Source organism: Vigna unguiculata, chromosome 5 (assembly GCF_037176805.1).
Source record: "Vigna unguiculata cultivar grain cowpea cultivar isolate G323 ecotype 2 chromosome 5, ASM3717680v1, whole genome shotgun sequence".
NCBI lineage: Eukaryota > Viridiplantae > Streptophyta > Magnoliopsida > Fabales > Fabaceae > Vigna > Vigna unguiculata.
In genome coordinates this window covers 7441624-7453779 of record NC_140796.1, presented here as the reverse complement: position 1 = coordinate 7453779, position 12156 = coordinate 7441624, and the positions used below count along the sequence as shown (strand labels likewise).

The 12156-nt window shown below is 29.4% G+C and overlaps 2 protein-coding genes across 2 annotated transcripts; one reads left to right on the top strand and one right to left on the bottom strand.

Moving 5' to 3' along the window:
- The first annotated feature begins 6328 nt into the window (after positions 1-6328).
- Positions 6329-9924, top strand: DHDPS2 (dihydrodipicolinate synthase). Its single transcript, XM_028073887.2, has 3 exons — positions 6329-6587; positions 8163-8243; positions 8762-9924. Exons 1-3 carry the CDS (start codon positions 6505-6507, stop codon positions 9684-9686), a joined length of 1089 nt encoding a protein of 362 aa, XP_027929688.1. The 5' UTR covers positions 6329-6504; the 3' UTR covers positions 9687-9924.
- A 786-nt stretch (positions 9925-10710) lies between these two features.
- On the bottom strand, positions 10711-11681 carry ZPR1 (binding protein). Its single transcript, XM_028070662.2, has 2 exons — positions 11335-11681; positions 10711-11208 (listed from the first exon to the last, which is right to left on the bottom strand). The coding sequence occupies exons 1-2, from the start codon at positions 11445-11447 to the stop codon at positions 10980-10982; spliced, it is 342 nt and encodes a 113-aa protein (XP_027926463.1). The 5' UTR covers positions 11448-11681; the 3' UTR covers positions 10711-10979.
- Positions 11682-12156: the final 475 nt, after the last annotated feature.

Genomic DNA, 12156 nt, shown 5'->3' with positions numbered 1-12156 from the left:
TGTCCAAAGTTTAAAAAATTGACTAATTTTAATTTTCACTTAAAGTTAAGAGATTAAAAATATATTTGACAATAAAATTTAATTAAATTATTATTAGTGTCTGTTAAATTTATTTTTGTTTTAAAAGTGATATATAATGAGTTAAATTTTTTTTTTCAATACATATAAATTTGTTTAGGAAAAATAATAATTAGTATCTTTGTTTTTTTTTCTTTTACTCTCATTGACTTCAATTTTGATTATATATCTTTTTCTTTTATATGTGATTTTAATTTTGATTTTTTTTTTACTTCTATTTTTTTCTTTGAATTCTATGTGACTTCAATTCTATTTTCTCTTTTTTATCTATATATGACTTTAATTCTGATTGTATTTTTTTCTTTTATTTCTTTGTGATTTGAATTTGAATTTGAATTTTATTTTCTTCTTTTATCTGTTTGTGGCTTCTCGTATATTAATCTCACTCCATGCTTCTCATATCTTTCTTCAATTCTAAAATTCTAATTTTGAAAATTTTGGTAAATTTCATTCCTTAAATATCACATTGTCTATGTGTACCAATATTTTTATTCTTATTTTTGTTAGTATAATTTTTTTCTATTTGTGTTGATGTTATTTTTATTATATTGATTGAATCTGTATTAGGCTTAAAAATGCGTTTGTTTTGCTTGATATTGTTTATGGATCAAGGTTTAGGATTCTAGCTCAAAAACAATATTTTTAATTTTTTTATTAATAAATAATCTCAAAATAAACTTTTTAAGGATTGTGAAAAAGTTGAGACTTGAGAAATAGAATGAGACTTGAGACTTCAAGATACTACAAGTATACGATCGAGTTTACTTTCTTGATAACCATAACCATATTTTATTGTTTTAACTAATTATTTTTATACACTTATTTTTAGTAGTGTTTTTTACATTATGAATTTTTATTTCATATAAAATATATAGATATGTCAACTAGAAAATTCGAATCAGGCTATTAAAATATCTATAAGAAGAGAAAAGTTGAGATTTTAATTGCATTACAAAAATGAGTTATGAATAAATTTATAAAAATCGATAAAAAATGAATTAAAAAATTCAAGTGGATGCTCTTTGAATGAACCAAGATAATATCAATAATAACAATATAAATATAAGTGAAAATAACAATAGAGAAAGAAATGTAGCTAATGACGAACATAAGTTTGATTTTCAAATTCATGATAACGCAATTTAAAGTATATAAAAATATCAAACAGATTAACTTTATTATCTATTGAAAAATAGATGTTAAATAAAATTAATATTGAAAATCTAATAAATAATTTGCATAAACAAATCGAAAAATAATTTTTAAATAAAAAGTCTCATCCTTATATCTGTTTTAAGCCTCTTAAACCATTAAGCCACCCTTGTTCATCACAAAAATTAATCTTAACATCTATTTCTTTTGATTCATACTTTTTTATATTATTTTTAAAATGAAGGTTCAAAAGTATTTTAAAAAAGTTATCAATAAGTCAATGAAATATATTTTTGAATTCTTATTGTATTACAGTGTCCGTACACAACTTATTCTCAAGTTTTCTTCAATAAAACATAAAAATACTCTAAGTATAATGCAATTTAATATTTTTAAAATTTAGACTTGATTATTCCACATACAATTATTTATTTGTTCTAATGAATAAAAAAATGTTTTATTCTTGTTTAAAAAAAATTGTGAATTTTATTTAAGTATTTTTGAAGTATATACTTACATTATTTGAAATAATATTTAATATGAACTTTTTCTCATAATATTATCGTGTATTTAATATGTAATGTTTGATTTTGCTTATATTAGCTTAGGCTTTTGTAATCAAACTTATGAACCTAATTAAAGTCTATGCATGATTATTAAGCTCACATTTGCTTTAGTTTTCAAAGTCTATATAAGGTATAATTGTGTTCAAAATAAAGAGATATAAAACTTTTGTTAAAATGATTCAAAATGACATAAGACAACTATATTATTAATTTATCTTACTAGATATTAGAGAAGTTAAGTCGAGTCCACATGATTAGTATACTATCAGGTTAATATATAACTAACTTATATGCACATGGTAAACCATAAGTAAATATAATTATGAAATCACAATATTAACTATCAATCCTTATATACATGACCTAATGATACTTTTCAACTATATCATTTAATGCATATTTTGAGACAAACCCCTTCGATCTTTTATACAAGGTGGCATGTATGTCCCACAATGTGCAAACTTTTATGAAATATGTTACAATGTTATAATATTGTAGATTGTTTCCTAATAATTACGTAAGTCTTTCATACTAATTTTAAGCAACTTCTACAAGTTTTAATGACCAAGTTTCATATTGCGAATTAATTTCACCACCACGAACAATATTTTTCATACAAACTAACCATTACATATAAAGAAAACACATACCTATTATCTAATGTATTTCTTAAATGAATTACTTTATTAATTTATATCCTAACAAACTTTTTTTTGTGAAATTACTTATATGTCCTTCACATGTCCAATAAGTACAATGTCACGGTGAACAAACACCTTCAAAATGTTGAAGACAATCTTCTAATGATTCACAATTTGGTCAATCCATGACGCCTCTCAAAACATTCACCACCTACTCTTAAGGCTATGCAAGATGAATTAAAATCTTACATTATGCTTTAACACTACAGGAAAATGGCTTTAGGCAATGGACCAAAAATCATGGCCTAAAGTAAAAAAACCGTGGCCTGAAGATTAGACAACGAATTGGCAACGGATTTGCAGTCGTTGCATATGTGTTCGTGGCCTATATACTAGAGGCAACAATTTTTTTCCATTTAGGCCAGGAAATTCGAAAACCGTTGCTTATTATGCAACAATTAAAAAACATTGCCTAAAATGTTCCAATAGGCAACAATTTCTCGGCCAATATAATGCAACAATTTTTTTCGTGTTGCTTATTTCTATAGGCCACATTTATGAAAGTGTGGAACAAAATAGATTTATTTAAAAAGGGCTTATAAAAATTGAATGATATAAAATAATTTAAAATATAATTTTAATTTTATCTATACATTTAGACAATATTATTTTAAATGAAATATTAATAATTTTATTTGAACAATATTAATTAAAATAGATTTATTCTATTAAAATAATAGAAATAAAATAAAATAGATTAAATAAGACACTTCTAACATATAATATGGAATTGAAAATTATCATATATGGCAAAATTATATTGTAATATGGTGTACAATCCTATAAGTAAAAATGTTTACAACTAATTAAAAAATATTATGTTCTCCAAAAAAGAAAAAATACAATTTATCTTGCACTTTCATTCCTCTTCATCTTCGTATACTATTTGAATTTTTTATCATTCTTCATCCTCTTAATCTTCACCAACATCCTGAAAAAAAAAAAGTGTTATCAACTTCCTTCATCCTCTTGAATCCATGGTCCTTTGTAATTGCACCCAGAGCGTGAATATGCTTGTCTTGTAATCAACTTCCTTCTAAACATAATCTCTCCAACATAGTCTACAATTGCTTGATATGAAATCAACAAAGGTTACAAGCTTTAAGAAAACAAGTGTAATTGCATTCGTTAAAGCAAGATCCATACCAATGATCAAAATTTTGGAGAAGGATATCCACTATGAGAAATAACCTTTTAAGTCTTTCAAGAGTCTAAGTAAAATTGTTTTCTTGTATGTACACAAACAACATAAATGCTATATAGAAAGTCAATCTTATGGATGTCACACTAACAATCTCAAGTAAAAACAAATTATTGAAGTTAGCTTTGTATGCATTATCCTTTAACAAAACAATATTAAATGTATACAATAATTTCATTGATCTAAGTGTGTCCAAGAAATATCTATCACAACCCTTGAACCGTTCTATATACACACTTCATATTCTACACTTGTTTTGTATTTGTGACATTATCTTTGTTGTATCCTTTCAAAGTAAATAAAATTCTTCTAGACTTCACTAAACCCTCACTTATGTCATCGAACATGAGTTTCTCATTACTTTTTGATTTCTCAATATATGGTTGACATATTAATGTATCAACCAACTCATAGCTCCACAAAGTAACTTTAGAATCAATCAAGTAGCCTTTGCTCAATAGTTTTTCACACGAACTAAAATAATAATCACATTTCTTTATTTAAGTTACACTGAATTATAAATCATTTTCATGAATATGATACTTCTAACATTTTTTTTAACTTAAGATCACGTAAGTTTTTCTTTCGTATAAAATAGTTTATTGTATCTTATCTCATTATGATATTATGATAAAGACAAATCTAACCAAGGTACCCCACAAACTTATTTGACTAAATCTTCTTACATAAATACTCGTGGAAGTATGTCACTTGTTCATAATTTGAGTAAAAAAATGTTATTTACATTGTGAGTAATAAAGTATCTTTGCAATGTCCTTTAACTAATTCGTCTATAGTTGAATCAAATTTCATAATATTATTAATTTCACTCATAATAACACATAAAATTTATTTAATATTTTACTCCAAATTTGATTACTCATTACAATTCCATTAAACAATTTCGTCGTGTATATATATATATATATATATATATATATATATATATATATATATATATATATATATATATATATATATATATATATATATATATATATATATATATTATAAAAATAATAATTTGAAAGTGTGAAAAAAAAATATGATTTTTACGTAATTCATAACATATACAACATTCTCTCAAAATGATAAATCCATAATTACTTAAATATAATTAAGACGGTGGTAGTTTGACAACTTCTACTCCCTATTGACACTCAAATAAATTAATATTTTATTTAGATAATAATATTTTATTAAAAAAATTGGTGTCAAAGTAACTTTTTCCATATAATTAAGATCGATTATTCTAGAAGTGATAAATCACCTTCTCAAATAGGTGATCCAAAAATACCTTACAAATTATATTATTCAAAATTGTCATATTGTCTTTGAATCTTAGTATTTTATAAATCACACATCACCTTTTAAGTTAGGTTATTAGGTTATTTAGAAGTATCTAACAGATAAATCTATTCATAATTTGTTATAATGACTTTTAAATTACACACTTCTATAGTTTTTTCTATTAAAAAACAATCAAAAACTTTTACCATCATATTCAAAAATAATAAATTTCATAACACAAAATTCAAAATTTATATTTAAAAAAGCGTCCTCACCAAAACTCAAATAATAAAATCCAAAAAGAAAATACCAAAGTTAATGTTGAAAAAAAATCTATTTTTTACTCTAAAATGTTTCCGAACTACAGTTTAACTCTTACCAATAATTCAAGTCAACACAAGGAACAAGAGTAGGTGTCGTAAAATAAAAAAGAGAATTAAAAGAACTCCATTTTTAAATTTATGTAAAAGTAAAATAGTTATAAAAAAAAATTTATACTTATAAAGGAAGGAATATATATAATGTAAGAGAAATTTAGGTGTCAAAATATAATCTCAAACACGTCTTTTAGTACACAAGCTATTAATATTATAAGGTATTATTTTCTATAGACATATACACACCAAAAATATTGTTAGATTCAACTAAAAAATAATAATGGAAGTAGAAAAGAAAAAAGTTAACAAAGATTCCATCTTTTTGTATGCTTTGATACAGAAAAAGAACAAAGAAATAATAGTACACGTCACTTCTTACTTTCCATTGAAAAGGGAGATAATTACTTATAAATGGCTTAAAAACAAAACAAAATATCCAAATTCAGTATACATACATTTGTATTTCTTTATTTCGGTTATGCGGTATTTCTTCATTTAACCTTCTACCCAATAAAATATCTTTTTTCTGAAATATATTTTCTAAACAAAGATATAAAATGGGAGTTGTTCCGTTATAGTTTCATATGAGTTATATATATATAAATCATACCGTTGAGTTTATATATTTTATCATATGTGTCATTAAAAAATTATAATTATGTATACATGATAATAGTTTTATACATATAAATTTTTGACGTTACTTTTATCTTTAAAATTAAAAAAATGATGTAATAAACTTTTATTTTTATATAATATTTAATTTTATCTATTACATCCTAACTTACGCTTAAACTATATTCTTCTACGGGGGTAATATTAAAACGAAGTACAGTCTGTATAATACTTAAGTTTGTAATATGATTTTTTAATTTTTAAATTAATTTTAACTTAAAAAAATATTTTATTTTATGTTTGTTATTAGAAGTTTAAGAAGTGTCGACGAGTAACAGGTGCAGTGGTGTGTGTCATTTTCCGTTTATTTTCCACAGTTCCCACAGAGAGAAGCCAAAGTACTCTTCGCCGCCATTTTCTACTCTCACTGCATACACCTTCTTCTCATTCCTCTTCTAAGATCTCTCTCAAACGACACCGTTTTACTCTTCCCATTCGGATCTTCTTCTCCACTCTCTTAACTCATGGCCACACTCAAAACCCTTTGCTTCAGAGCTGCCACCTTCCCCGATTGCCCCTCCAATGTCACCAACAATAAAAGCACCAGGTTCATTTTCCTCATCAATTTTAGTTATTTTTATGATTATTATTTTATTGTTTGTTTTTTCGTTTTCGGATTTTGTAATTTTGAAATTGGAATTCCAAGGTTCATTGATGTATTGATGGTTTCTGAAATCTGACTAACAGTAGTGTTGTTTGTGTATGGCCGTTGTTGCTGGTGTGGTGGTTGTTCGTTACTGGATTTATGTGTTAAATATGGGTTATTAGGTTTCATTCGCTGTTTGGTGGATTTTTTAAATTGTTTATCTGAAGTGAGAAAGTCTCTAAGGGGCATGTATGGGTGAATGATATTGGCATTTGGATTTCTCCGGGTTAATTGAGTTAGTGAGACAGTTGAATTTGAATCAACACTTGATTGAGTTACCCTTTGCAATTTAATGTGTAGTACATTCAAATATGCTGTGTCGTTTTTGTGTGTTTTAGCGACATTAAAACTTTGATGAGTTTTAAAAACCTGGCTTGATAACTTGTTCAGAGCATTCTATCTCCGGGTTCAGTTCTGATTGTCCTGTCTTTATTTGTTTATTTTTACATTCGGTTGTCAACCTCAGACCAGTTCTTTTATGTCTAGTACCATCCTCTTGGAGACTAACACTTATTTCATTTCTAGATTTTGTTCTTGTTGTGTTTAGGTCTAGTTGAGAGGGAAAAGAAATGAGAGACATATATCATGGATTATGAGTGTCAACTGCATAGTGGAGAATATTATTTATATATTGAGACTTAAAGAGTCATAGTTAAATACAAGGATTTACAATTACAATACATAACAATACTGACGATGAAATCAGCACTTGATTGATCTTTCACATCGTGTACTATGTTCTGTTTTTGAGCATTTATATGTGTCACATAAATTATTTAATTTGTATTTGTAGCATTCAGAATAGTGACCGTACCACTGACAGTTCCTTTTGGGTATGGCCGCAATGCATTGATAACTATGTTTTAGAGGGTTTTTTACTGTAAAGGATCGCCCCTTTTAATACCGTTTTGCTGTTGTTGTTCCGATTATTTTGTTTCTGCAATAATAGCCTCTTAGTCTAGCCATATGTGCTAATAATTGATTATAATGAGGAGAAGAATGAAATTTATAAAAGTAAGACGGTAATGAAATGGGAGTCTCTTGTTCTCCTCTTTAATGTACGATTTTTTGAAAGTTTTGTCCCTTTCTACTTGTAAACTTGACTAAACATTTATGTCTCGTGGTTACCTCTTTCCAGTTCTTCATGGGAAATAATGTTTCTTTGTTTGGGATAATGAAAGATAGTAAGATGATGTGATGAACTAGAGTGAAAAGGACTCTCTGTACATTCACCCATAAGTGTTGTGCTCTATGTCTCTGCCTCACTTTTGGGTATCAGTTTTTTACTTTTTAATCAAAAGTTTATTTTCCAATTTCAAATCAGTATTCTATTTGTGTTTTTAGTTGCAATATGGTTTTCTCTTTGTCATATGCATGTACGTACGACTGTGTGTATCAATCCCGATTACGTTTTTAAAATACCACTCTTTCCAAATTTTGCTACCTTTGATGTTAAATATTTTCTATATTAATCAGGAGCTCAAACTGGAAGCCTCCACAAGCAGCTGTGAAATCTAGTTTGCACCTCCCAATGCGCAGCTTTGAGTTGAAAAATAGGTGGGTTTTAAATTTACTGTTCTAAATCCATTCAATTTTCTACTAAATTATATATACATTTGTTTTCATATCTTTTCATTTCTGAGACTGTTTTTTTTCTTTTCTTTATCATGTGTACATGTGTGTATTGTCTAAATTAGGTGGGAACTGTAGGATGCATGCTCTGGGTAGGATTTCTGGACGAGACACAGATGATGAGATGCATCTAGAGCTTTAAGCAATGTTCTCTCACTAATTTACACTCTGAACTTAATTTTCACTTCTTATCTGGTCTGTCGTTCACTTAGCAAGGGTTTCATGTCATCTAGATACTAGATATGTATATTTGAACTGAAAAACTTTTTAAATCTATTTACACGGCAGTATATATTTTTATAGTGAAACTATATTTGTACATATTTTAATGTAATATAAAATTATTATTTTTGGCTTTTTATTTTCTTTGCTGCTTATTTGGGCTTTGCGAGTTTGGATTATAATAATTTGCACAAATAAAGCCATGTGTATTGCATTTACAGGACTTCCCCAGAGGACATAAAGTGTCTGAGGTTGATAACTGCCATCAAAACTCCATACCTACCTGATGGGCGATTTGATCTTGAAGCATACGATGACTTGGTGAATATGCAGATTGGAGAAGGGGTCGAAGGTGTTATTGTTGGTGGGACAACTGGTGAAGGACAATTAATGAGCTGGGAGGAGCACATAATGCTCATTGCTCATACAGTTAACTGTTTTGGTGGGAAAATTAAGGTTATTGGAAATACTGGAAGCAACTCCACCAGGGAAGCAATTCATGCCACTGAGCAGGGTTTTGCTGTTGGAATGCATGCTGCGCTTCACATAAACCCCTACTACGGAAAAACCTCCTTGGATGGCATGGTTGCTCACTTTCAAAGTGTGCTTCCGATGGGACCCACAATAATCTATAATGTGCCTTCGCGGACTGGTCAAGACATTCCTCCACATGTAATTGAAACCTTAGCTGAAAGTTCTAACTTAGCTGGTGTCAAGGAGTGTGTGGGAAATGATCGGATCAAGCAGTATACAGACAATGAGATTGTTGTGTGGAGTGGGAATGATGATCAATGCCATGATGCTAGATGGGATTATGGGGCTACTGGAGTGATATCTGTTGCAAGCAACCTGGTTCCTGGTCTAATGCGGGAACTAATGTATGGTGTAAATCCTAGGTTAAATTCTAAGCTCCTACCTCTGATTGACTGGCTTTTCCACATGCCAAACCCCATTGGGTTGAACACTGCTCTTGCTCAACTTGGGGTTGTCAGGCCCGTTTTTAGGCTACCATTTGTACCTCTCTCTGTGGAGAAAAGGATAGAATTTGCCGATATAGTGAAGGCAATTGGCCGAGAGCATTTTGTTGGAGATAAAGATGTTGAGGTTCTTGATGACGAAGACTTTTTCTTGGTCAGTCGTTATTAAGTTATCTTTTAGGTTTATTGTATCCTTTCTGGGGGTTTTCCAAACATCAAATCATGATGAGTCTGCTGTAGTGAATTGAAGGGATTACCTAGTTTCTTTTGACTGACTACTCTGTAGTTGAGAACTAGTTCAAATTTGTTCTGAGTTTGAATTTAAGTGCTACTGCATATTCTATTTATCGTGTTTTTGAACACTAGAACATTACAACGATGAATCAATCCCTAATTTTCTACCCTTACATTTCTCTGTGTGACAGTTTGGTCTATTTTTAGAATATATTTACATACAATAAACGCACACCTGGAGATGTGACAATTGCTTTCCCAAGGACCCCCTCATAAAAGATAGGGAGGAAAGTAGTGGATGAAGAACATTTCTTTGCTTTTTTCTTCTCCTCCATAGTTTTCTGTGGTAGATGGTGCAACTTCTATTATTTTGATTTGTTTGGACAACTTTTTCAACGAACTTTAAAAAAAATAGAAAAAAATGAAATGTTTTTTCATTAAGGTAAAATTCATTTATACAGTTAATTTGCAAAAGTTCTTACGCATTTTACCTTCATTGTTATTAGTTTTAATTTAACTAATTTTAATTTATGGAAAAGTTTGTATGAGAAATTTTACATCAGCATAATTTTACTAATCATAAATTTCAGTTCTTGGCCAATAATCTGCAATTAACAAGCACCAGAAACACCTCCGTAGGAATATTAGTTATGAATGATGCTAAATCATGAATCTCCTTTTTGCCAGTTCTTACTGTGTTTTTGCTGTTGATGACAAACTAACCATATAAAATCTGCTGCCATTTGTGAGTGCATAAAATCATAACTTATTTATCTCTCTGCACTACCCTTACATAACAATATCATTACAAAGACATGTGTAGTGTTAATTGACCCAATGAATGTAATACTTACCCAGTTGAAAAATGTTGCGACTTTATTATTGAAAGGTATATTTATAAACGAATTGATGAGCTTAATCAAATAGTTATGACATCAGGAAAACTAACAAGTGAGGAATTTAAAAAGCTAACACAAGGTTGCACAATTCTATATTCCATGTAATGCTTACAATTGGCATATTACCTATTTATCTTTATTACACCACTCTAAACTTATTGCTAGAAAATAAATTAATTTAACATCAGAAAAGGATGCAAACAAAAAAGAAGAAGATGCAAAGTCAACAAGATACAGGGCTAACATCAGAAAAGGATCATTGACACAGACCCTTTGATTTCTCCTACTCTCGCCACACTAATAAACTGTATATATAAATCAGCTAATAGCTAGTTATTATTGTTGGTATTGTTGGTCTGTTCTGAAAGCTTCTTTTGGAGCTGTGACAATAACACCTGATTCTCTTTGTGCAGAAGCATGGCTTGCTTCCTCAACTTCTCATTCTCCTCTATGATTGTCTGATTCTCCATGTACAATTTCAAGTTTTTCATCTGAATTTCAGCTTTCACCACAACCATCCTTTTCCTCTGTCTCACTTCTTTCAAGTGTGCCCTCCTTCTGCATCATCATCATCAACAACATCATAGAACAAGCCAATGTTACATCACAGACAAAACACATGAAACAACCTGTGAGGAACAGCAAAAAGACATGACAGAAAACTACTATACTATGGAACAGTACCTGTGGAGCAGGCCCAACCGAAGGTGCCTGTGGTGTCTCTTAGATGGCCATGGACGAGGAAGTGCCAAAAGGTGAGGGCCACAAAGGGTCTGTTTTGAAGAGAAAGAGCACATGCTGTTTCCCTTCCAAAAAAGCCAAGGCCTTTCAGAGAAGAAGAAGAAGAAGAAAAAGAGGTAGGAGCTTGAGAATAAAAGTTCACTCACAAAACAGAATAAGAAATAAACAAAAAATTGGATTGTGAGGTGTAACAAATAGGCTACAAGGGGTTTTTATAGGTGAGAAGAACTTGTTAGGAAACTACTAGGGTGAAAGAAAAAAGTGTTATAATATATCTGTGATCTTGTGTTTGTTTGAATGAGAGATAATGAGAGAGAAAGAAAGAGAGAGACTTTTATATAGCAATGATGGCACAAGGACTCATGATTACAAAGGGCAGCAATAGATGAGGGAAAGCAGAAGAGGATGAAGAAAAATGAGTCTCTTCTTTCTATCCCTTTTTGATTGCTTTGGTTCAGAGTCTAACATTGAGAAAATTGAGAAGCATAGGGGGGGCACATAGAAAAAGCACCGTACCCATTTGTAAGTTGAGTTACACTTTTTGGAATAGTTTAGAAGTTTCCCTTTCAGTTTGTGAGACAGTTTACTCTTTCCATGGGATCTTCAAACCACAAAAAAAAATAGTCATAAAAGTGATGTGTGTTGTGATGAAATTAGTTCTGCTAATTATGGTAGTAGAATAGAAGATAAGTGTGACATCACATTCAAAATGGGTAACATGCATTTATTCCAGGTTCATTTAAAATGGGCCAATGTGTGGTTGCT